Source organism: Eleutherodactylus coqui, chromosome 4 (genome assembly GCF_035609145.1).
Source record: "Eleutherodactylus coqui strain aEleCoq1 chromosome 4, aEleCoq1.hap1, whole genome shotgun sequence".
NCBI lineage: Eukaryota > Metazoa > Chordata > Amphibia > Anura > Eleutherodactylidae > Eleutherodactylus > Eleutherodactylus coqui.
In genome coordinates this window covers 56,230,807-56,258,340 of record NC_089840.1, presented here as the reverse complement: position 1 = coordinate 56,258,340, position 27,534 = coordinate 56,230,807, and the positions used below count along the sequence as shown (strand labels likewise).

General features: G+C 42.2%; 1 protein-coding gene across 1 annotated transcript in view; it reads left to right on the top strand.

Annotated features, from left to right (window-relative positions):
* Positions 1-3,959: 3,959 nt before the first annotated feature.
* TRPV1 (transient receptor potential cation channel subfamily V member 1) overlaps positions 3,960-27,534 on the top strand; it is a 42,415-nt gene continuing 18,840 nt past the window's right edge. The window contains exons 1-11 of the mRNA XM_066598586.1: positions 3,960-4,157; positions 8,749-9,075; positions 12,159-12,328; positions 14,242-14,394; positions 14,858-14,998; positions 17,896-18,194; positions 21,285-21,461; positions 22,246-22,404; positions 22,588-22,671; positions 23,405-23,475; positions 24,296-24,461. Coding sequence (XP_066454683.1) covers positions 8,753-9,075; positions 12,159-12,328; positions 14,242-14,394; positions 14,858-14,998; positions 17,896-18,194; positions 21,285-21,461; positions 22,246-22,404; positions 22,588-22,671; positions 23,405-23,475; positions 24,296-24,461 — 1,743 coding nt within the window. The 5' untranslated portion in view covers positions 3,960-4,157; positions 8,749-8,752. The remainder of the gene's footprint in view (positions 4,158-8,748; positions 9,076-12,158; positions 12,329-14,241; positions 14,395-14,857; positions 14,999-17,895; positions 18,195-21,284; positions 21,462-22,245; positions 22,405-22,587; positions 22,672-23,404; positions 23,476-24,295; positions 24,462-27,534) is intronic.

The following is a 27,534-nucleotide window of genomic DNA, read 5'->3' as shown; positions in this document are numbered from 1 at the left end:
TTCTTTCCTGCTACTCTCTCCCAATTGTGGTGCAGCACAGTACCCTTTTTATGGGGCATCTAAAAAGTTCATGTTGATTCTCAGCATTTGCAAGTGGGCTTACCATGGTGACATAATAGAATGGTAGAGTTGGAAGGGACCTCCAGGGTTATCGAGTCCAACCCCCTGCTCAGTGCAGGATTCACTAAATCATCCCAGACGTCACTAGGGGTGGAATCTCCAACCCAGCCTTTGTCTTTCTCCTCTCACCTCCTCCCTGCCATGTCACCTGCACCATGACACTTCTCGACCCCCCCCCCCCCCTCCTCCCTTGGGACGGCATCACTAGCTAGAGGGGGCAGGGCTTAATCAGGGCCTGGAGGGGAGCACTGGAAAACTCCTTCCACCCTGCTACATTTTTAGGTCATATTTACGCATGCATTTGCACTGCATATTTGCTTGATGGACATTACATTTTTGTACACCTCTGTGCATGTGCGGTTCCTGTTTCTGCTTGGTACGTGCTGTTCCAGTTAGGGCCTTGACAGGGTTATACAGCACCCAGGTTCCAGCTCGGGGCTGTCCTTGTCGGGACAATCGCTCCACTCTGTTAGGCAGGGACTTCATAACCCCTCACCTGCTCAGGGCTAGCTCCGTTCCAGTCTCTGCCTTGTACCAAGTTTTGCGGCGAGGAGTCAGCATCTGGTCCCTGGGTCGTCTGTCAGTCCTGCTGGGTAGTTTCCCTGCTCGGAGAACCGACACAGTGGTTCCACACCCGAATACATAACAGGCCAATATTCCTGCAGAACTATTTCAGCACCAAAAGGAATCTATGTTATGACCAAATGCTGCAGTTCTGAATTCCAAAAGGGGGCTAATATGCTACTAGATGACTGTCTGTAATAAAGTAGCCATTCAGGGTACATTTTTATTAAACTACATATCTTCTTTTAGTATTTGCAGCTAGCATTTGGGTAAAGTAGACAAAAGATGAATAAGTTAACACTAAAGTAAAATTATAGATTTTATTTTTAAAAACGCACATACCAGTGGTCCTTGTGACCTCATTTATATAGTCTATGGGAAAGGTTGAATAACAGTATAAGGTCGTCGGTTATACGGTTGAGAACATGGATTGTAGTCTTATCTTCATAACACGTGTAAGGGGGGAAGGTTGCATTTTCTTTGTTAGTTGTTTTCCATTTTAACTTGTTACACGTGTTGTGAGGGGTCTATGACTTTAAGAGGAGGACGAGGGGGTTACTCAGGGTGCAGCTATGTCCTACCGTGCGATCCTGGACCGGAAACTGGAAAAGAAGCAGTGCATGCGGATGTCTGGTAGAGTGAGGTGGAGGACAGAAAGTCTCCTGGTTTCCAGGCTTGTCAGAGCCTCGTTAGCCTTAAAGGGGTTGTCTCGCGAAACCAAGTGGGGGTATACACTTCCGTATGGCCATATTAATGCACTTTGTAATATACATCGTGCATTAAATATGAGCCATACAGAAGTTATTCCACTTACCTGCTCCGTTGCTAGCGTCCTCGTCTCCATGGTTCCGTCTAAATTCGCTGGCAGCTTGCTTTTTTAGACGCGCTTGCGCAGTCCGGTCTTCTCCTTTCAGCACGAGCCGTTTCAGTGTGCCCCCCTGCACAGCTCTTCTGCGCATGCGCAGACGAGCTGTCACTGCTCGGGAGCGCGCTGGAGCGGCCATTCTGTACCATCCTCTGTTAGAGGAAGGTGCAGAAACTGGAGCTGCCCAGCGGAGAAGCCCAGCCCAGCAGCCCCGAGAAGCCGCCCAGGTAAGTGATGGGTCGGGGGGGTGATCTTCTCTAACAGGTGAAGGTCCCGGGCCACAGCGCTAGGTTCCGGAGCCCAGCGCTAGGTTCCGGAGCCCAGGTGAAGGCCCCGGAACCTAGCGCTGGGCTCCGGGGCCTTCACCTGGGCTCCGGAACCTAGCGCTGGGCTCCGGGGCCTTCGTCTGTTGTCAGGGTCTAGCGCTGGGGAGCCGGGAGCGTAGCGCTGGGGAGCCGGGAGCGTAGCGCTGGGGAGCCGGGGGCTAGCGCCGGTTACCTGCTGCCTGGCGGTGGGTGACTGGTCGGCGGCTGCGGGGCGTCTGGTTGCCATGGAGACACAGCTGGTAGCGTCTCGGGAGCGCGCACGTCGGGCTGCAGCAAGCGACGGGAAAAGAGCCGGCGGCCATCTTGGGGAAACTTTTATAAGTTGCTGAAACGCTGGAACGGTAAGTAGAAACCAGCTAGAAAAGTCATTTACAGGGGGGCTTAGTAATGTATGCTTAATTAGGGGGACTGGGCAAAAAAAAAAATTCACTGCTTCCTCGAGACATCTCCTTTAATGCTAAAGTGGGAAAGTTGTTACGGTACAGCGCCTTATGGGCAAGCAGTTCAAAGTAGACCTGCATCAGCTTTAAGGCAGCCACCTCCGCAGAAACTTCTGAATGCCTGTTTCTATATCGTTCAGCCTGAGGCCTCCCTCACACAGGTGTTTTTTACCGCGATTAACGTGGCCTTTTGAATACTGTAATAATCATGGTATAACGCTCCCATTGAAATCAATGGGGCCTTACAGGCATGCGTTCGATCGCGGCGCTGGACGGCACTTTTCAGAACCATGCGTTTTGAGCGCTGTCTGCTCTATCTTTGGCCGTTAAGCGTACCTCATCACCCATCACAATGATGGGGGGCACTAATACACGCTGTCGACTGCAGGGAGCTGCGGCCGAAAATGAAAGCAAAATCGCGCCTATGTTCGAGGGAGGCCTAAAAGGGTACCTGTACTTTCACCTTGTGTGTTCCTGCTTCGTCAGCAATTTCTGACTCCTTTCAGCATCTGAAGATAGCCCTATATTGGGCATATATAAGTGCTGCAGGGGCCTGTCTTCAGCTATCGGAAGGAGCTGAAAACAGCCGACGGAGCAGAAGCGCTCAAATGTGAAAGTGCACGTTCTCTTTAAAAGAGTACAAGAAAGGGCTGTGAGAGTAAAACCCCGAGCCCATGCAAATTACGGAGCGCTATCACCGTCCAGAGGCGATAAAAGACTTCGTCACAGCTATTGTTTAGAATTCGGTGCAAAGGGACTTTATTGAACTTGTGGTTACCTGGTTTACGGGAATTGTATTTGAAGCAAATTCCCGTTGACCCGTTTCATGGGAGGACTAGAGACCGGTTACAGTCACTCACCTATTACCCCTGTGTTCTTGGTAATAAAACGTTCTTTGAGCGTCAACAATTCCAGTTTTCACAACATTTCCAAGGCATCGCTGCTAAGCCTCGGGCCCACTTTCATAAGGAGCAGAATAAACCAGAACCTGTCCATGAGGGTCTGCTTTCGTTAATGCCAACATATAAGGACGAGGGCACCATGACTCTTGTACTGGTCCAATCCCCTGTCATGAACCGGACGTTATCGCTGGCCTAGCTCCCTCGGGAAGATAGGGACCAACCAGGGGCGTAACTATAGAGGGTGCAGGGAATGCGGTTGCACCCGGGCCCAGGAGCCTTAGGGGGCCCATAAAGCCTCTCTTCTCCATATAGGGAGCCCAATACTATGAATAAAGCATTATAGTTGGGGGCCCTGTTACAGGTTTTGCATTGGGGCCCAGAAGCTTCAAGTTATGTCTCTGTGCAGCATCGTTTAGGTATGGGTACGGGTACAGATACAGATAGAGGGGGGGCCCCAGCTCACCTTTTGCATCAGGGCCCCTGAGCCTTTAGTTACGCCCCTGGGACCAACCCCAGCCTGAGCCCTGGCCTATCCCTGAACATGCATACAATTAGTGTAACAGTTCCCATGCATTCTCTATATGTGCTTGTTACTCCTCCTAATAAATACTTCAAGTAAAGATCAAGTCTGGATCGGTCATTCGCTGCTAAATGTAGAATCCACATGTGCAGCGCTGCAAGTGAAAGCCTCCATAACTCTGGGGAATTACATACTTTACAGGCTCATCCTCCGACATCAGATTACTAGTTTACTGAGGCTTTCTGTGCTGTGAAACACTGGAGCAGTAGCCCAGCCCCAACGATGAAGCATCTCACAGCAGTACTGGGAATAGGGCTTTGGTCCTGATGGAGACTTGGCACTGACTGCACAGACCTCTGTAGACCCAGCAGAGGATTGAGGTGTTAAAGAAGCTGAAATACTAGAAAACTAACCCACAAGGTAACAATTTTATCTTGATTTTTTTGCATTGTATGTGATTTCTAAGTTTTATGGTATCAAATGGAATGTTTTTTGTATAGACTTTCAATGTATAACTTGAGATATTGCATGCACAGTTATGTAGAGATGTAGCTGCTTTTGGTATATTAGGTAGTAGAGCTGAGATAGTCATTCGGTATAATTAAATATAAGAATGCATTACAGATGTAGCAAACGTTAACTTGACAATTAATTAAAACACAGTTTTAGCAAACTTTACATTGACACTTAACAAACTATTGAAAAGGTAAAGTTTGCTGCAACTGTGTATTTAATATGTTAAGTTCACATTTGCTACATGTGTATCTGCACTACCAAAGGCTACCCGAGCAATCCATGACTCGCAGAACTTCAGGCGTGCTCTAAAAACGCACCTCTTCAGGGAGGCATACCGAATTCCCTAAACAAACCCCTTTGTACTCCGCCTGATAACATGCTCCCTGACCTACTAACTGCAATCCCTGCTAGCCATTATAAACCGCTCCTGCAGTCATACTGTTTCTGCCGTCACACGGCTAAATGTCTGACCATTGTCTATGTGTATATCACCCCTCACTCTCCACCCCGCCATACCGTGCACATCTCCAGCCCCTTTACCTTCTGTATCACCCCATTATTTGTAGTATGTAAGCTCGTTGGAGCAGGACCCGCACCCCTATTGTTTCCATCAATTGATTACTATGTAACCGTGGTTCTGTAATGTTTGTACTTTTGTCTTTCTGTATCCCCTGTCTATGTAAGCGCTGCGGAATATGTTGGCGCTATACAAATAAAGTTTATTATTATTATTATTATTATCTGTGCGTTTTCTATAGGACTGCAGGTAGTCCTACTGAACACAGTGATATAGTGTACACATAATGCAATTCAGTTCAATTCAGCTTCTAAGTGATACAATATATGGAATAAATACTGTGTGTGTGTGTATATATATATATATATATATATATATATATTTACAATGTCGGTGTATTATACAACTTATATGGTTATAGATTAGTTTTTTATTTATTGGGTTGTTTTAGTGGAGTTGAGGTGAATTTGCCTATATTTCATTTTGCACATTGGATTGTATTAGCTACATAGGATATGCCTACAGTATATGCTATTTGGAACCATTTTATTTATATCAGTTTAGTGGAAAATATTGTCTTCTTTGCTATGCAATTAATAATTTATAACTGAGGTCGTCAACAGCATATGGAGAAATCTCAAAAGTACTCCCAGTGTCTTATTTAAGGTTTGCTTAATATACACATAGACAAGATCTCTTCGCTTCTGTGTAATTATCGTGACTGCTATTATTATCCTCTTGCTAGTATTACAGCCACTGAGCAATCTTCCAGGAATCCACTAATGATTCTTTTTACAGACTGCATTATATTACTCGGAATCAAGCAAAATCTATATGTTTGACATGTTTCACATGGGTTTGAGAAAAAGATAATAATTCTTTAAGGATGTATCTGGTTTTGGTATTTAGGGCCATAAGAAATGTTTTTTTATCTGTATTGCAACTTTTGTATTTACCTTTTATGTTATTTTTTTTATTCTCCTTAAAAGACTTTTATGCCAAAACTTAATTGGTCAACACCGCAATCATCAATGTTAAATGAAAGAGATATGAGCTTTTGACAATGCTGCAAGAGGGTCAATATTAGCCACCCTCCCAAGTGCAAATCACCAGAGCAGCTGATGTGCATGAATGCATGAACAATCCTGAATATAAAGCTATGTGGCCCAAATTAGTAATAGTGCCCACCCTGCGGTCCCACTTAATGATAGTGCTACTTCTATGGTCCCACTTAGTAATTCCATCCCATCTATCGCCCGATTTAATCATAGTTCCCCCTTTGTAGCCCCCACTTAGTGATAGTGCCTCCTCTGTGGCCACACTTAGTGATAGTGCCCCCTGCATAGCCCCTACTTAGTGAAAGTGCCTTCTCTGTAGCCTTCACTCAGTTTCCCCACTGTGGCCCCACTTAGTATCATCGTTGTGGTTAGACTTAGTGATACTATCCCCTCCGAAACCCTCTATTTAGTGGCAGCACCCCCTCTGTATCGCTCACTTGGTGATAGTGCCCCCTCTGTGGCCCCATCTAATCACAGTACCCCCTATGTGCTCTCACCTAATGATAGTGCCTCCTCTGTAGCCCACACTTAGTAATAGTGACCCATCTGTAAACCCATTTATCGAAAGTACCCCTTCTGTGGACCCCACTAGTAATAGTGCCCCCCTCTCTGGCCCAAACAGGGCCAGTTAGACTTCATTGCCTATAATGGGCTCCTTCTGACTTCCAGCATGCCACACAAAATTTTCTTGGACAAAATAGTGCAACATGCTGTGCTATTTTATCCAAGATTTTATGCTCGATCTGCACTGGAGACCCCAAACGGAGCCTCTGGTGCAAATGTGAATGTGACCTAAGCAAGTGGTATATGGATTGCACTGTCTGTATATGGGGAGCCGGCCAGTCTGGAGACAGAGGAATGGGCACAGCTGTAGAAGTCTGCACAGACGGAGACAGAGGCTACATGGTTGCTCTTCTGCATTCAGCAATCTGCCTCTGTCTCTGGAAACACCAGCTCCTCCTTACACAGACAGTGCAGTCCATACACCACTTAGGTAGAAGCAGTGCATGGATTTCTCACAATGTCCTCAAGTAGTAACACTGAAAACATCTGTTTAGACCAAAAATATGTTAATAAAGTATATTACAAAGTTACTTAATATGCCACATCCTAATGAAATCAGCAAAACATATAGGTACTCTTTAAAAGGTGGGGTAAAATAAAAGACATAGAAAAAGAAAATCATTAAATTGAATGATCATGCCATAAAGACAAACACCTGAACTGTCCAGTCTGTGGTATCTTACATAGTATGTAAGGCCAAAAAAAAAAAGTCCATCCAGTTCAGCCTGTTAGCCACCAATGTTGATCCAGAGTAAGGCAAAAAAAAACCAATGAGGTAGATTCTGTGACTTTTAAATGGTGAAAGTTCTTGGTGTTGATTAGGGATTTTTAAGACTACCAATGGACATCAAGGAAAATAAAGAGTTGTTCGGTGGGGGTTCGCCACTCAGGATCAACACCGATTAGTGTGAAGAGGCCGCAGCGCTTATGTGAGTGTGCCACAGACTCTTCTCAGGCAATTGACAAGCCTAAGAGCAATATGGCCTAAGAGCAACTCAGTCCCATTCAAGTGAATGGAATGGACTGCTATGCCAGCCGCAGCCGCTATGCAATATATGGTCCTGTGCCTGGTATGGACTAAAGCAGCCATGGTGCTTACCCAGGCGTTACTGTCACTTCAATTAGCTGATCAGCAGGGATCCTGATGAGCAGACCCCCGTTGATCAACTATTGATGACCTGTCCTGAGGATAGGTATTCACTAGTTTAGTCCTGGAAAACCCCTTTAACCTATTAGTATATTTTTGGAGTGTGACAAGAATCTGGAGTACATGGATAAAACCCACGCAAACTCTGGAAACATACAAGCTCTGTGTGGATGTTGCCTCTGATTGGATTCAAGGCCATGACCCCAGTGATGCAAAGCAATAGTGCTAATCACGGAACCTCCATGCTGTCCCTCCACATTCATTCAAATAACAATGCCTGCACATAATTAGTAACATGTTAAAACTAAGGCAATGATTGAAACAGAAAAGGTATAGATAAAGTTAAATAGATATACAGGGTGGTTCAAAGCAATGTAGACACATAAATATACAGAAAACGGTGGTTGGGAAAGCCATCTTGTGTATGGCATGTTGCTAAGGGGAAGGAGGAAAATCTAAGAGGGGCGGTGTCTAGAGATGAGCGAGCACCCAAATGCTCGGGTCCGCGTTATTCGAGTCGAGCTTTTCGTAAAATTCGAGAGCTCTACTTGAGTAACGAACCCCATTGACTACAATGGGAGACTCGAGCATTTTTCTATGTGGAACGCAGGGTTTTTTTGTCTTGGTTCGTCTCTCTCTCTTTCTCTCTCTCTCCCCCTCTCCCTCTCTTTCCCCTTCCCCTTCCTGCCAGACCGAAAATTTTCAAATGACATGCGCTGCGTCGCGGCGGGGAGGAGCCAAAAGCTGGGGCGAGGCCGAACGTGATTTGATGCTCGTTCGAGTAACAAGCACCATCGAGTACGCTAATACTCGAACGAGCATCAAGCTCGCCAGAGTATGTTCGCTCAACTCTAGCGGTGTCCAATATGGTAGCCATTTTGAAAGCCACCATCTTGGAACTAAGTTGATGTTTTCAAATGGGAAGCGGTGCATGTGACATATGTATCTGGTAGAGAATTTGGTGAGGAATCCCAATCTGTGCTTAAATGTCACGTAGCTTTATTCCTCCCAATGTTAATATTATGACATTTTCTTGTGTTTATATATGACTGAAGGCTTTACTACATATCATTTGCCTTCGGCTTTAGTAATAGGATATGTAATGGCTCTATCACCCCCAAATGTGTCTTTCAAAGTGTATTTTATTATTATGGTATGGGGGTTATACAGAAATCTGTATGATAAAACACATGACTCCTATTTCTACAGGTGAATGAAAATGAAAAAGATGGGAAGTTCATCAGATCTTGAAGAAACCGACCATACGGAGGAAACAAATGCTTCTGCAGATGAATCCTATAGTGATGACAACAATCTACATAGCCATGAAGTGTCCCAACACTTCAAATTAAAGCACACCAAGTATGCTATTTTCAGTTCGCCTAAAGCGAAATGCCGGCGCTTTGGTAAAGCAGACACAGAGCGGGAAATGGCTCCGATGGACTCTGTATATCAGGTAGAATGCAAGATTATGTCTCCAACTGCTAAATTCCATGTACAATTTGAAAAAGGAAAACAGGGCAACCAGTTGACCAGGTAAGTATACGATTTTTCAGCATATTCCACAGCATTCTACAGATTTGTCACCATTCACATAATTTCATGTACTAAAAGGGTTTAACAGTGTTAGTTCTCTATCTCAGATGGTTGGGTGATGGCTGTTTCTTATAGCGAGCATCGGATGGTATAGACATAGCTTGGCTCCCACCCAACCAACCAAAGATGTATTATGTACATCACTGGTCGTTAAGAGGTTAAAGAGGACTTCCCAATCTGTAAAATTGGCCAAATCTTATCAAATCAGAAGTTAGAACAGCAGACATAAGTTTGTATTTAGTTACGTTTGTTTTGCCTACAGAGATATTAATATTTTTCAATTCATTTTTTGCTATAGCAACAACAGGAAGTACAGCCATACTGGTTGTCCCTGTTTAATTAAAGAAGTGCTCCTCTCAGGGGCAAACATATCTGAGATTTGAACACCAAGATGGCTAAGTGGTTGGGCTGATGGAAACCGCCAAGCTTGGTTGAGCTACACTGTTTCCATAAGTCTCATTGACTTCTATGGGAACTATGGAAACAGTGTAGTGCACTGCACTTGGCTGTATCCGTCCTTCTGCTCACCCATGGCCATTACATTCAGGGACCCTCACCTATATGACTTTTGTGGCATGTCCTGTGGATATGCCATATACATCTGAGATGGGAATACCTCTCATGGCAATGTGACACTGAACTATTAACCAAATGACAACTCTCAATTTTCCAAATGCTAATTAGATAGTGACTACCATTTCCTCTAGTCACTTTTGCAGAAATGGAATTATGTTGGTCATGTGTGTGTTCTATAAGTAAAGGGGGCAGCTAAACAGCTCCCTAGTCTAAGAACTCAACTTAAAGACCACTCCAGACTTTGGCTTTCAAGGGTGGCCATACACATTAGATGCATATCGGCCCATCCCACCAATTTCAATGGGTCTGCCCAACCATGTAATTTGTTTCTGAACCACCCGACTTTCCCCTGATGACAGATCTCAGGGAAAATAAGGGTTGACTAGTTGGTTTTCAAATGCCAGATCCTTTTTTGTTGGGAAGGTCTTCTACTAGAAGTATCTGGCAGCGGCTTCCTGCTTTCTCGACATTCAGAGCACTTGCACGCTCATCTACATGTGTATAGAGGTGTCGGGCAACATAGCTGTCAGCGAAACCAGTGTTAATCATTTATTTAGTGTGTCTAACGATGTACACTACCATTCAAAAGTTTGGGGTCACATTGAAATGTCCTTATTTTTGAAGGAAAAGCACTGTACTTTTCAATGAAGATAACTTTAAACTAGTCCTAACTTTAAACAAATGCACTCTATACATTGCTAATGTGGTAAATGACTATTCTAGCTGCAAATGCCTGTTTTTTTGTGCAAAATCTACAAAGGTGAATAGAGGCCCATTTCCAGCAACTATCACTCCAGTGTTCTAATGGTACAATGTGTTTGCTCATTGGCTCAGAAGGCTAATTGATGATTAGAAAACCCTTGTGCAATCATGTTCACACATCTGAAAACAGTCTAGCTCGTTACAGAAGCTACAAAACTGACCTTCCTGTGAGCAGATTGAGTTTCTGGAGCATCACATTTGTGGGGTCAATTAAACGCTCAAAATGGCCAGAAAAAGAGAACTTTCATCTGAAACTCGACAGTCTATTCTTGTTCTTAGAAATGAAGGCTATTCCATGCGAGAAATTGCTAAGAAATTGAAGATTTCCTACAACGGTCTGTACTACTCCCTTCAGAGGACAGCACAAACAGGCTCTAACCAGAGTAGAAAAAGAAGTGGGAGGCCGCGTTGCACAACTAAGCAAGAAGATAAGCACATTAGAGTCTCTAGTTTTGAGAAACAGACGCCTCACAGGTACCCAACTGGCATCTTCATTAAATAGTACCCGCAAAACACCAGTGTCAACATCTACAGTGAAGAGGCGGCTGCGGGATTTTGGGCTTCAGGGCAGAGTGGCAAAGAAAAAGCCATATCTGAGACTGGCCAATAAAAGAAAAAGATTAAGATGGGCAAAAGAACACAGACATTGGACAGAGGAAGACTGGAAAAAAGTGTTGTGGACGGATGAATCCAAGTTTGAGGTGTTTGGATCACAAAGAAGAACGTTTGTGAGACGCAGAACAAATGAAAAGATGCTGGAAGAATGCCTGACGCCATCTGTTAAGCATGGTGGAGGTAATGTGATGGTCTGGGGTTGCTTTGGTGCTGGTAAGGTGGGAGATTTGTACAGGGTAAAAGGGATTCTGAATAAGGAAGGCTATCACTCCATTTTGCAACGCCATGCCATACCCAGTGGACAGCGCTTGATTGGAACCAATTTCATCCTACAACAGGACAATGACCCTAAACACACCTCCAAATTGTGCAAGAACTATTTACAGCAGAAGCAGGCAGCTGGTATTCTATCGGTAATGGAGTGGCCAGCGCAGTCACCAGATCTGAACCCCATTGAGCTGTTGTGGGAGCAGCTTGACCGTATGGTACGCCAGAAGTGCCCATCCAACCAATCCAACTTGTGGGAGATGCTTCTAGAAGCGTGGGGTGCAATTTCACAAGCTTACCTCAACAAATTAACAGCTAGAATGTCAAAGGTGTGCAATGCTGTAATTGCTGCAAAAGGAGGATTCTTTGACGAAAGCAAAGTTTGATGTAAAAACAATGTTATTTCAAATACAAATCATTATTTCTAACCTTGTCAATGTCTTGACTCTATTTTCTATTCATTTCACAACGCATGGTGGTGAATAAGTGTGACTTTTCATGGAAAACACAAAATTGTTTGGGTGACCCCAAACTTTTGAACGGTAGTGTATATATGATAAAAAACTTCTCAAATATAGCAAAGTTTAACTTGACTCTTAACATGTTAAGATAACTTTTTGTACCCCGGCTTATTTGCCCTCCCGATGGCCTTTGTTATGATGAGAGAAGAATAGCTTTTCAATGGCTTAAGATAACTTGTTACAGAAAGTTATCATCGACAAGTTAAACTTTGCTACATCTGTAGTTCCTACAAACCAACCAATCTACAGTGTATCAATAGCTTTCTTCCTTCTATGTCACAGACAGAGCTCATCTTTGGAGTCTACAAACAGCTGTAGGGACAGAACATTTAAGCTGTATGATCGGACCAGGCTTTTTGATGCGGCAGCATATGGAGACTGTGATGAGCTAGATGATCTTCTGGTCTATTTGCTGAGGAGTCAGAAGCGCCTTACCAATAACGAGTTCAAAGGTATACCCCGACAATGATCGAAATTCTAGGTACCACAGAAATGACATTATTTTCAAAGGCTTTGTCCAGTTCTGACTCGATATACAGTTGAAGGCAAGGTTTGGGCAATATCTGTTTTTCCTCAACAAATATGTTTATTCATCCTGGAAATCACCAGCTTTATTGAAGTAAGATGGATGTTCGGCTGAGCTAAATGTACAATATAGGAATCGTTCATATTCAGTCATCAACCATCTTATCTGTTCATCGATGATCTAATTATAGGAGAAATACAGAAACATCCTTTATTAAGGACGAAAACCTTTAAATACAAAATGGCAAGGAGACATCACTGAGAATACAATAACTCTAAGTACATAGCGGCCAATACAGGAATACAGTGCAGGCAAATGGTGAATGCTATATGTATAGTGGGTTGCACAGATTTCATTTATATAAAGGGCATATTTTTTCAAAATTGATATATATGTTGAACAAGGCCCAAAGATTTTAAAAAATCCATCAAGGGAGAAATGTGCAAACAGTGTAGATTCATGAACCTATAGAGACAACCACTTGCAGCAGTGCATTAGCTGTCCAGGATCATATCCATTCGGGTGTCCTTTATGTACTCCATGAATGGGTTATGAGTCGTAGAGATACCATTGGATGCACTGAATTCTATCATTTGGTTCAAAAAAGTGATGTTACATGATAACCTTTGATTATACCTGCCGTACACATGAACGAATGCACATAAATTACTGTGCCCCTGAAACACTTCTATTACACCACCCTGCCTGACTGGGCGGTTTATTTCCAGTCTCTCTATAGGCTCTATTTACTGTCCCCTGATGACACCTAATCAGGTAGAAACACGTTGGGTCTAGACGTCTAAAGGCCCATTTAGACACAACGATTCTCGCTCAAAAGTCACTCAAAGCCATCTTTTGAGCGAAAACTGTTGCGTCTAAATGCACGGACATCGTGCAGTTTTTTGTGCACGATTCGTTCCTCGCTCAATTCTAGTTTTCTAGAATTGAGGGATGAACTCTTATCAGCGGTGCAGGCTGTTATCACAGCCGGCAGCACTGATAAGATTCTTTCAGCTCCTGTCTTGCTGGTAGTTCACAGCGGGACGCGACCTGTAAGTGAGGAGAACAATGCAGCTGTTTGCTTATGTAAAATAGCTGTATTGTTCACTGAGCGATAGTGGCGTTGTCCTGCTCTGCCTGCATAGCTCTTTAAAAGCTAATTAGCTACTGTAGACTATGCAAAGATGATCGCTCAAAACTGTCACTCTAACGGTCGTTTGAGCGATTTTTGAGCGATCTTGGAGTTTTTGAGCCCAATTATGCCTGGGGCATATTTCACCATCAGCTCCTAATGAAGGGGTCTGGTATGTTCTAAACTAGTAACCTCTCTCCTGCTAGTGTTTATACTGCGGGGGTACAGGTGGAAAATGTTCACTTCTGCTTGTTTGTCCCTATTTGTGATACAGTATCGAGTCAGTGTATCCATGATATTTTAATATATACAAATAAACTTTGTTTCTGTCCTAGCCAGATGTTTTTCATAGTTTTTTTTCTGGTTAACCAATACCGATAGTGTTTTTTAGTTTTTTTTTGCCTTTTTGATACAAAAATGTCCTAAGGGTATTTTCATGTGTGGTGGATTTTGGTTTGGATTCATACCAAAATCGGCATCAAAATCCACACCATTTGACACGGTTTTTGACTTGGATCTGCAGCTGATTTCACCCTTTCAATTGCACCATGCAAATGTGCCATGTGCTTTTTGATGGGGATTTTGGTGTAAACTTTCTGCTTCAGAAATTCTGCACCACCTCTACTACATGTAAATGTAGCTTAATTCATAATGCAAGTAAGAGAAAAAAACTGTTTAAATGAATTTACATGTTTCTTTTTTGACAGAACCACAAACTGGGAAGACCTGCTTGCTAAAAGCAATGCTGAATCTAAGTAGTGGCAAAAATAACACCATCCCATTTCTGCTGGACATTGCTGCGAAAACAGACAACCTGAAAGAATTTGTAAATTCTGCATATAAAGACACGTATTACAGAGGTACAGTCCAATGGGTACAATGTGCTATTATGACTTTATAACCTGCTTGGCATTACCTGCTTCATGTGTAGCTTTTGTGGGTGATAGGTGGAGTCCATTCACTAAATGTTCTAGTGAAGCATCTTAATACTGAGGTTTTACAAAAGGAAATCCAAAAGAAGATTAAAATATCAGAATGCCATGTGGCATTTATAATTTTGGTGCCTTCTTATGTGGCAGAGTCCATTAGGCCCCCTAAGGCACCAGGGCTCAGCTGTGACTGCTATCTAAGCACCCTCTATAGCTACACAACTTGAGCAGGTGTGTTTCTCAAGAAGTCGAAGAGATGGCTTTTGGGTACATTGGCCAAAAGTTATCCTATGTGCGTGGGAAGTTTAAAACTTGATTAGTAGACTTGAAGGGTTCATGTGTTTCATCTGTTTATACCGTCTGTGGATTTAGTTTGTTCACATGGTTCCACCAGGTCAGACTGCTCTGCATATTGCCATTGAAAGAAGAAACATGAATCTTGTGGAGCTCTTGGTTCAACATGGAGCAGATGTTCATGCAAGAGCAGATGGGGAATTCTTCAGGAAAGCCAGAGGAAGAGCAGGCTTCTATTTTGGTAAGAGGTTATAGTTGGCCGTAGGGATTAATCCCTTATAGGAAAATATTTATGCCCACTTTTAAAGTATCATTTTTTTTTTACAACATTTCACAATTTATATCTTCTTCAAGTGGTTTTCAGACATTCAGAAAAAAGTGGCTAAAGGCTAGGAAGGCACAAGCTGAGCAAAACATGCTGATTAGTCAAATGACTCTTGGGTCCAGCACAACCGCTCCAGACTAGGAAGTTGCTGCACTGCTGATATACCTTTTACTGTGCATATGACCACACAGCCAATCACTGCCCTCAGCGATCATGTCTGCATGAATGGCACATGACCCCTCAGCCCAGTGATTGGTTACTTACACAATGAACAGCATGTGACCACTGCAGTAACTTCCTGGATTGGAGTGGTGGGGAACGGAGAAGCTACATTAGACCTGGGGGACATCTGATCAGGGAGTATGACTTAGTCTATGATTTTTTTGCCCTCCGCAGCCATTTTTGCCAAATGTCAGAAACCTTTTAAATAAGTTGAAACTTTCCAAATGAGCAAAATGTCAACAACATGTTACAAGTCTGATATAATCCAACGTCTCTAGCACTAAATTCCAATATAATGTTGAATTTCACAAGACTAGAAGTAGAAGACCTAACATGAACTAACCAATTATAAGACTATTTTTAATTAGTCTCATAACTGTTTCTTTGCCCGGACAAATATATACATTATATATGTACTTTTCTATGACTGTTCGATAACCCAAAAACTTCATAATCTGGAAACAGTCGTTTATCTGCCAAACCTGTCACAATGTTTCTTGTACCTCTTGTTGTACATGGAATGCAAAGCATTTACTCAACATTTTCTGATGATTCTAATGGTACAATGTTGGTCAAAATCGATGACCAAAGAAAAAAATCTCTGAGAAAGGGCTCTTTTACACGGAACATTTATATTTCAATTTATTGCTCGATCATTCTGTTTCCATTCACTGAACAATTATCACTTCTGTATGAACGCAGATGAGCAATAAGTAAGCGCTGCGGAATAAGTTGGCGCTATACAAATAAAGATTATTATATTATTATTATAATAATCATCAGGATGGCTGTCGGGGGCTTAAGCGCCTGACAATCCTCCCATGTAAAAGGACCCTCAACTACGGGACTTAGCTACAGACTCAAATGGAATTTCCATTAAATTTCCACTGTAGATAATCCTATCCTATTTGTTGAGGGAGAATATTGTCAGACAGAAATGTATACTCTTTCATGCTAATTAGACTAGGGATCCACAGCATCTTTAAGTTGTAGCAAAATCACAACTGTCACTCCATCTCAACATTTTCTGACGGGGGAGAAAAACGCACAGGAATTTCAACCATGTCACTTGCATTTTTTTTTCTTGATGGAGAGACATTGAGGTTGCACAGCAGTCACAATAGTAGCAAAGAGCATTTAAAAGTACGTGAACTGTCCTAAAAGTTATTTTTGTTCTGCACCAGTGGATTCAACAGATTATATGAAAAGCAGAGATGCAAAAGGCTCAGTTACATGTCTATTATCTGTAATTACCATATATACTCGAGTATAAGCCTAGTTTTTCAGCACATTTTTTTAATGCTGAAAAAGCCCCCCTCGACATATACACGAGTGAGGTTTAAAAAAAACAACAAAAACTCCGCAATACTCACCTCCCAGCCTGCGTCTCTGGCGCGATGGTCTCCCCGGCGATGCGGCAAGCTGCTTGAAAATTCTTGCTGCTGTCATCTCCCTGCTCAGCTTTGAATTCCTCCGCCGTCAGCGCTGTGTAGGTAAGCACTGTGATTGGTTTGGGCACAAGCCAATCACAGCCAGCGCTCGATCATTCACAGCCATTCAGTCAATGACATCACTGAATGGCTGTGATTGGTTTATGGAGGTCCAGCTGTGATTGGCTGGTGCTCGATCCAGTCACAGCGCTTACTTACACAGCTCTGACTGAGGGGAAATTGAAAACCGAGCAGGGAGATGAGAGTGAGGAGAAGTCTGAAGCAGCTTGCCGCACCGCCGGAGAGACTATTGCGCCGGGGACACAGACGCAGGCTGGGAGGTGAGTATTGCGGGGTTTCTTTTACCTAGTATATACTCGAGTCTAGCTAGGCTTATACTCGAGTCAATAGGTTTTACCAGTTTTTTGTGGTAAAACTTATTGACTCGGCTTATACTCCGGTCGGCTAATACTCGAGTATATACGGTAATTTTTGACACATTGTTGACGCAATTGGATTTATTAGGAGTTTGTTTGAAAAGCAGTTTTCCAAGTTTTGAAAACAATTAAACCAAGTAGATATGTGTTATTACTTTGCTTTTAAATTACCCGCCATATCAACACTGATGTTTCCAGTCATGAGTATGGTTGAAACGTCATCTATATAGCGGTGTAAATGGTGTTCAGCAGGAACACAGCTGCAGAGATAAAGGTGCTGGATAAAGTAGATCTAACTGTAATGAGGATCCTTTCACAAGGGCAATGATTGTGAAAGGCTGAGTGATTGATCGTTCATGTGATCGCTCGTTCATCCCTCCTGTCTTATAGTATACATTATGTCGGCAGCACATTCTCTGTTTACACAAGGTGTGCTGCTGACAAACAATCATTTTTGTGCCAGCAACAAAAAGTTACAAACAACTGTTTTTTAGAATGTGATCACTCACCCAATCGTTGAGCCATGTAATAAGCCTTTAAGTGCCTAGAACATTTGCTAATTGTTCCTGTTGACAATGTTCCTACTTGATCACTAGATTGCACATCATCGTCCAGCCATATTCTCTTAAACAGTACCAGTGCAGTTAAGTTAATTACTTTTATTCCCATTATTTTTTGTCCATGTAATAACTACCTTTGCTATTCCTTTTCTTCTTATTATTAGGGGAGCTGCCTTTGTCCCTGGCAGCCTGCACCAATCAGATAGAAATTGTACAATATCTCCTACAGAACCAATACTCTCCAGCCAACATTGCTACCAGGGACTCTTTTGGAAACACAGTGCTTCACGCCTTGGTTGACATTGCGGACAATACAGTAGAAAATACAAAATTTGTAACCAAAATGTATGGAGAAATTTTGGTGTTGGGAGCACAGATTAAACCCTCCTTGAGATTAGAAGATATCACAAATAAGAAAGGGCTAACTCCTCTGAGTTTAGCAGCCAAAACAGGAAAAATTGGGGTAAGTGACAAAACATGGAATTGAAAGTCAAAAAAAAATTAAAATACAAGTCCGGATTCTTGTATGCGGTTTTCACAGCAGTTTTTGTGTGCCCAGGAATTGCCATACTTTATCCACACAAAGCATTGTAGTGCCCACATAATGCCACATTCCACACACATCAATTGACAGTAAATATAGAGCACTAGGCTTTGCCATTATACAGATAGCTTTTCGCGTACAGAAAACATGGCAAACATTGCACAGAGTGCCATTCACAAGACATGGGGGCTTTATGATGCCGAAGGGGATTTCAAAAAGTCACACATTTTTGCACAAGCCTTACTTGCGTAAAAGTTTTTGACTTTTTACATTTACACTAACTCATGCCACTTTTGAAAAAAGTGAATATGGGTTGTCAGAAGGGGGCCATGATATACTTTAATCCTGGGGTAAAGCTGGAGTAAATAATACCAGAAATCTACTCCAGCTCGTAGCTGGCATACACTTTGTTTTTGATGCATGAACGGCCTGAGATGTGCACAATATGTGAAGGAAATAACAGAAAACAAGCTTGCATAGCCAGCACCAATGGGTAAGGAAAAACATGAATATGTATAGAAAGTCAGATAAATCAACCCACCGGGTGTGTGGTAGCGGATAATGCCATATAATAGCCAAAACAGGCCTGTAGTATAGATACTCAAGTGAAAGTCAAATTCACATGAAGTCCTGGACCATTGGCATATAGGTGGGATCCCACAGTAACCTTAAAGCAGCAACTCCAACTTCAACACTTTCAGAACAGGACCGTGAATAGTCCAATAAGTCAAAACAAAAAGGGTTAATCTAGGCGCATTGTGAGGCCTTAGTCACACGGGCGTTTTTTCACGCAATTTGCGCATCGCATGACGGATGCGCATGCACAAATCGCGTGACCGGCGCGGAAAAATCGGCCCAAAAATCGCCCGAAAATCTGCTCCTAGCCGCGTTTCATTAGAAACGGGCCGGAGCTGTCCAGCGCATTGCATTCAATGGAGCCGGCAATACAGCGGCTCCATTGAATGCAAGCGCTGCCGGCGTGCGCGGGATGAATTGTCGGGAAGGGGTTAAATATATAACCCCTTCCCTGCAATGCATCCTTAAATGTGAAAAAAAAAAAAAAAAGGATGTACTCACTTGCTCCCGGCAGCTGGAGATCCCGGCGGCCGGCCTGCAGTGGGTGTGAAGGGGGTGTGACTCAGGCTTGCCCCTGATTGGCTCAGCGCTGAGCCAATCAGAAGCAAGTCTCAGTCACACCCATTCATGAATTCATGAATGGGTGTGACTGAGATCTGCCTCTGATTGGCTCAGGCTGAACCAATCAGGGGCCAGTCTGAGTCACACCCCTTCACACCCACTGCAGGCCGGCCGCCGGGATCTCCAGCGGCCGGGAGCAAGTGAGTACATCTTTTTTTTTATTTTTTCACATTTAAGGATGCATTGCAGGGAAGGGCTTATATATTTAACCCCTTCCCGACAATTCATCCCGCGCACGCCGGCAGCCCATTACTTTCAATGGAGTTGGCTGTATTGCCGCTCCATTGAATTCAATGGGCAAACATCGTTCTTCTCTGCCACAGCTGTTACAGCTGTGGCAGAGAAGAATGATTTGTCTTCTGTATGTTCTCAATGGGGTCGGCGCTGCTGCCCCGGCCCCGTTAAGCGCATATAGAGAAGAGAACAGGAATCGCAGATCGCACATAGGTGCGATCTGCGATTTCTGTTCTCTAATTTATCGGACGAGCGCATAAAAAGCGCTCATGTGTCTGATACCATTGCAAAGCAATGGTTTTAAAAAATCGCCGGACGCATGCGCATGCGCAAATCGCGGCAATAAACGCCCGTGTGACTAAGCCCTGAGGATCGTGTGCTGCAGAGTGCTAAGGCAGCAGAAAGACAGTCCTAAACTCTTATTCATGACCTGAAAGTTGCAAGTTCAATCCCTGCATGGTTCAGGTAGGCGGCTCAAGGTTAACTCATCCTTCCGAGGTCGGTAAAATGAGTATCGAGCTTGGTGGCAGATAATAAATAAATTACTAGAAAGCGCTGTGGAATAAGTTGGTGCTATACAAATAACAAGATTTATTTTATCATATTAAAACCGGCATTTAAAACACAAATCTTAATAAATTCCCCCCAATATGTCCACACAGTGCTGTACTCTGCCATTACAGATCTAAATTGTCTCCAAAAAGTGCCCAGAGATGGCCATTCTTTGCTCACTTTATGATGGGGGATGTATGAGCCTTGGGACCACACCACCCCTGAGAATGAAGGGGCTGAATCAGTATTGCAGTGCTGTTATTCCCTGCACAGTGGTGTTACGGCCATCTAGGTGAGCAGGGAACTGCAGCCAGGCCTATTCACTTGAACGGAGCTGTGCTTAGAGCGGGTGATCATAAGGTGGGAATATCCCTTTAATACAAAGAACATAAAATTCTAATAGTTTCAGCTACATCTTATTTGAAATTATTTAGAGAGAAAGGGATTCAGTAGAACACTTCCGCTATCACACTGTCCGGGAAATTCTGCATACAGCACCAATCAGGCCCACCCCAATGCCCCGCTGCCGGCGGTAAAGAAGAGACACCACACACGGAGGTCTGGTATAGTTCCTCACACGTGAAATAACTGCGCACTTTATTACAGATTACATGGGGTCTTATACTCTTTGGTCTCATCACTAGGAATGGGTAATGGTCTCATTGGCTCAAATCCACCGCATAACCATATATGTGAAGTCCGCATTTCCGCCTGAGGCAGTGATAGTCATATACGCAGTTAAACAGTCGTTATCTAGATACGGCGCCTCTGGGAAAACAGCCAAGCACGTGGCAATCTTATCCGGTTCTGTATCATCTCTGAATTTCTGGACACATCTCTCTCAGCCTTGCAAAGCTTTGGAATATCTGATCTAATTTTTAAGGCTACATATTACGTTTTTCTCATTTTAGCATTGAGTAGAACTTGCATACAGGTATAAAAGCATAAAAAACATATGGCAATATATACATATACCCTCACACCACATTACTTTATTGCCATATGCTATTATTTATGTGCTTTCAGGTTTTTGCCTACATTCTCAGACGAGAGATAAAGAACCCAGACTGCAGGCATCTTTCTAGAAAGTTCACTGAATGGGCATATGGACCCGTCCATTCTTCTCTATATGATCTTTCTGGTGTAGACACAACAGATAATAACTCAGTGCTAGAGATCATCGCTTACAGCAGCGAGACACCGGTGAGTCGTTTAGTACAAAATATGGCTTACATAATGACAATACTGTGGCTTTTGGTATTGCAGACAGCCTGGTCCTTCTCAACACTAGGAAATCTCTAAAGCATTTAATTTAAACATTTAAAGGGCCACTCTAGCGAAAACACATTTTTACATCCCAGCCCCCCTCACTCGATTACCTGTTAAACTCTGGATGTTTCCTACATATATGCAGTCACTTCCGTGCAGTGCAGTCACCTGTCTGATACTTATCAGGCATCATCTTGATGTTGAGCTTTCCCCACTGTTTTCCCTTTTTCTTTATGCTGTGCTAACAATCCAATGATTAGCTAGAGCCAGTACCATCTCTGCCTGCTGGGAGGACACTATGATTATTCCTACTCTGTATATTCACCTAAATAAACTACAGGCCACAAGTATACAGGTCAATTTACACTGCAAATATTCTCTGCAGCATGTGGATGGGATTTCTTGAAATTTGTCTATACTATAAAATTTTGTGGATTTTCTGCAGCCAAATCTGCTGTAGAAAATCTACAGCATTTCCACAATGTGTAAACATACCCTGAGTGGCCTGAAATTAGTTTGTTTGCATATTGCAAGAACTGACAGATATTGCTGCTGTGTTCTGGTGATCCCCTGATCAGGGCTTAAGAGGCTCCTGGGAACCCTGGTTGGTGAACACTACCCTAAAGTGTGAGTGTGAATCACAGATACATTGGTGGTGGAGCACCTTGTAGGCTGGACATTAGGGTAATGACATGAATTATGCATCCATGTCCTACAGAATCGCCATGACATGCTGCTAGTGGAGCCTCTCAACAAATTACTACAAGACAAGTGGGATCGTTTTGTCAAGCGTATCTTCTACTTGAACTTCTTGACATATGTGATCTATATCACCATCTTTACCATAGCTGCCTACTACAGACCGGTTGTGGGCAATGTAAGTCCAGCTTTTTTTTTCTTTGGAAACTAATGATGATTTCTGAATAGCTGTAGAGTGGCATCTTCAAAGGTTTGGTCTTAGCTGGAAAACCCTTTCTTAAAATGACGCTGGCCCAGTGAGCAACTTCAAATTTTACTCAAAGTGTTAAGATGTATAATACTTTTGTGTTGTATTTCTTAGCCCCCGTTCCCTGTAGATAGTAAACTTCGTGCCATTGGAGAGGTGATCACTGTGATAGGAGGAATCTATTTCTTTTTAAGAGGGGTAAGCAAATGCTTTGAGGAATTTGTAATTCATTAACTGATTATCTATCTATCAAATCTATCTATCTATCTATCTTATATTTATCTCTTATTTATCTATCTATCTATCTCTCACTTATCTATCTGTTTATCTATCTCATATCTATCTATCTATCTCATATCTATTTCATATCTATCTCATATCTATCTATCTATCTATCTATCTATCTATCTATCTATCTATCTATCTATCTATCTATCTATCTCATATCTATCTATCTGTGTCATATCTATCTGTGTCATATCTATCTATCTATGTCATATCTATCTATCTCATATCTATCTATGTCATATCTATCTATCTCATATCTATCTATCTATGTCATATCTGTCTATCTCATATCTATCTATCTATGTCATATCTATCTCATATCTATCTATCTATGTCATATCTATCTATCTCATATCTATCTATCAATCTATTTATCTCATATCTATCTCTTACGTATCTATCTATCTGTTTATCTATCTCCTATCTATCTATCTCATATCTATCTATCTCTTACGTATCTATCTATCTGTTTATCTATCTCATATCTATCTATCTCATATCTATCTATCTCTCACTTATCTATCTGTTTGTCTATCTCATATCTATCTATCCAAATATCTTTATAATTATTTCTCTGTTGATCTAAACCTTTCCGTATTCTTTACTGATTAGGATAACAATATCCATTGTTTGCTTCCCTTAGGTCCAGTACTTGAGGCAGAGACATCTGTCCTTCAAGACACTGCTTGTTGACAGCTACAGTGAAGTTTTGTTGTAAGTCCCCCTACAATTAGGTTATTTCTTCTGACGGCAGTATTTTTGGTCCATGTGCTCTCCATGTATTCCTGTAACCACTATAGCCAAGAGATGATGATCCTCTTCTAATAAATCAGAATTTCCTAATAGGGTGTATGAAAATGAGTTTATTAAACCAAAGAACACTTTTGAATGGATGTATTCAAGCTATATCGTAGAAAGAAAGCTACATTGAAAGCTGCAGTTGGGAAGCAAGCACATGGAATTTGATGCTGTTAGAGATATACTGTACTTGAAAGGGTTTCCTCACCATAGACATTTATTCCCTATCCACAGGATAGATGATAAATGTATGATTGCTGGGGGTTTGACCAATGGGACCCCCAGGTATCACAAAAACAACAGTCTATGTCTCCTAGTAAATGGAGTGGCCGTGTACATGAGTGACCAACTGATCCATTCACTGTCTATGGAGGTAGTCAAGCTTGGCTATCTCTCCAGTGTCATAGAAGTGAATGGACAGTGGTCACGCACGAGCACCATCGCTCCATTAACTAGGGGAACTTTGAGTTCACCATTCCCGAGATCCCTATGAATCCCAATGGTCGATTCCCCAGTGATCATATATTTATTATCTATCCACAGGTTATAAATGTTTTTAGTGGAAAAACCACCTTAAGAACTTTTCAAACTCATAAGGCTTGATGTTTGGAGTTTCTGGAAGTGCTTGAAAGATCTAGAAAAGATGTAGATGGTGGAGGTCCCGAGCCAATCTCTCTTTTTGCCCTCTCTTTAATCTATCCCTGATAATGTGTATTTTTTTCTTTGTTTCTTCTAGCTTTTGTCAGTCACTTCTCGTCTTGCTTTCTACCTTCTTGTATTTTTTTGGGAGACATGAATATGTGGCGTTTATGGTCATCTGCCTAGCAATGAGCTGGGTCAATGTGCTGTACTTCACAAGAGGTTTCCAGCAAATGGGAATTTATGCTGTGATGATTGAGAAGGTCAGTGAAGTGCTTAGTTATGTTTGTTCTGTCCATATAGTTAACATTTACCAATATGGATTTGCTAAATATTAAATGTCAATGACAACACAATTAAGTCTATGCAAATTTTTATTTAATTTTTAACCCTTTCCAATCCAGTTTGTATCCTGGTTTTCCTAGAGGGCTCACTCTTTTTCTGCTATTATACAACGGCGCTATATGCTGGCTAAAGCTATTACTGCATGAAGTGACATGTTGGATTGGCTCTGACAGCAGAGAGTCTGGCAATATACAGTAAGAGAAACCCGACGGACGTCTTCCAACATCGGAGCTGTACAGCCTTAAATCATAATGAGGTCAGACAATGGATTGGAAAGGGTTAAAGGTGCATTTACACACACAGATTATCGCTCAAAATTAGTCAGAAACTGATAATTCTGAGTGATCATTTTGAATAGGTTCTAATAGGCTAATCAGCCCTTTAGTATGTCATGTGCATGTATTTAGAGAACAGTGGGTGGTCTGTTCTCTAAGTACATCGCTATTGTTCGGCTGTTAACAACTGTTAAAGAATGTTATCAGCGCTACCCGCGAAGAACTCAGCGTGCAGTCCGTTTCATCTTATCACCCTGAGGGACGCAGATTTCATGTAGACCTGAAGTCAGCAATGGACGAAAAGTGCATGGTAAGTGCACAATGGGCACACATTTACACACAACGATTATCGCTCAAAAGATGGCTTTTGAGCGACTTTTGAGCGAATTTTGAGCGATCATCGTTATGTGTAAAAGGGCCTTAAATCAGATTTTTGAGATTGGAATGATGGTGGATGTTATGATTGAAAAGGAAACCCGTCACCAGCAAAGTTGTCATTACAGTCAGTATTCCGTAAGATTCCCCAATAACTGTGAGCAACTGCAGCGACAGTTGCAGCGATGTCAATCAGGAAGAGCCGCCTGCAAAGTAATGGCAATACACTCAACATGACAAAGCAAAAAAGTGGGTGTGGTTTATATAAAGCATGCAGGAAGTCAAGGGACATTTCAGCCCATTTAATTAGTGCTTTATCTTATGTATTTCCAGTTCTGATATCTGTTACATGTATGTGTAATAGATGCTAAAAGCTTTCTTATAATTTGCGCTTTTATAACTGTGTAACATCGTAGACAGGAGGCAATTTTGCCCAAATGTACAGTGTCAAGTGGCTCTGGAAAGTTGCTGCTAGAAAATGGCACAAGCACAGTTCAATTTCAGCAAACAGCAAACTGTACTAATGGGCAAGGCAATATATCCCAACAAGTAGGGGTAATTGACAACCTTCTCAACGTGAGAGATACAGCTTGCAATAACAGTTCACTTACAAATGTGTAAAGGAAAGGGGGATTTACAGGTTATCTCTGTTTAATCATAGTATAAAGGTAGTTGTTGTTTTCTTTGTAATGGTACTTTCTCTTTAAGATGGGATGAGACCTGAGGAGCAGAGCCAAGCAGGAAGAAGAGACAGGAAGTAGTTGAGAGAGGTGCTTGGTGCAGGACAGAGGTTGAAGCAGGAGTCTCTCCTGGTGTGCTGTAGTGTCGCACATGCAGTCCTGAGGACAGTTCCCTCTGGGAGAAAGAGATACAGCCATTGAGAAGCTTGCAAAGTTTGCAGAGAGCAGCTAAGCAGTGGATAGAGGAAGAAGGGAGTCTTTCCTGATTAGTACAGGGCTGTAGCAATTGTCCTATGCGCAGTTTTTCTCTGATGAACAGGGAAAGCAGTGATGAATAGTGAAGTCAGTTTCTCAGGCTGACTTCAACACGAAAAAAATTGAAAAACCCCAAAATCTGCTGCCTGCGGTGCCTTACAAATGTCTGTATAGCCAACATGGCAATGGTGATATCTCTTTAGAGGTGCACGCATATATACAGCTCTAGTGTTATATGATGCAAGGGTCTACCTCACAGCTTCTCCTGTGCAGATGACAGGGCAAGTGCTCACTACATTGCCACAGCCTCCCATGTTCTGTCCTCAAGCTGCAGCACAAATCTTGGTGTTCCGACTTCCTTAAACTCCTTGAGGGGAAAGTGCACAGTACAGTGCGCATATGCCCAGATGGCCCTGACACCAAGTTACCCTCCTTTAACATAACTCTCTCTGCCTTGGAAAGACAAGGGCACTGACACTTACTGAGGACATACACTCCAACTACTCCTATCGCAAGAAAGAGTGTGCCTTGAAGGGGTTTCCACAGCTAAACTCAGGATAGGTCATCAATAGTTGATTGGCAAGGGTTCACCACTCAAGATTCCAGTTGATAAGCTGGCTAAAGTGACAGCGGCACGCGGCCATCACTGTATACCAGGCACTGATAAACGGACCCTGCCAATCAATTACACAGGTCTGCAAAAAAAACTTTTTTTAAAATTGTTTTGATTTTGTTAAATCATCTTTATGTAGTTTTTTGCACAGATTTAAAAAATGACATGGGTTTTTTTCTATCACGTAAGGCTTGCCTACAAAATAAAGTTGAATATTTGGAAAAAATACTAAAAACGGAAAATTTTTTATTTGTTTTTATTATTTTAACATGAAGTAAAAGCAAAAAAAAACAACAATACCTAGCTAAAATAAGCATAATAGTGATACACATGTGTTGCAAAGTTATTATAAGTCTTTGTAAAAATGTTTTCTTTTTCCATCAAAGCTTCTTTTGGTACTTTTTCTGCTGTGTTCTTGTGAATTTTCCCTTTTTAACATGCAACAGTAGTCCGCCATCATGTTGACAATCCATCGACCTTGGTATCTGCGCTCCATTTCTTTTAGATCTTGATGGAAACGTTCTCCTTGTTCCTCACTTACAGCCCCAAGATTTTCTGGAAAGTAGTCCAGATGTGAGGGAAGGAAATGGACTTTGACAGTCATGTTGCAGCCCAAGATTTTGTAGTTTTGTAACAATTCAGCAACCAAAGTTTTGTAGTTTGGGTCTTTTTTATTTCCAAGAAAGCCTGTTACAACAAATTTAAATGAATTCCAGGCATTTTTTTTCTTCCATTTCCATTTTAGTGACAAAGATTTCATCTTTTAGAAGTTTTCTTATGTCAGGCCCAACAA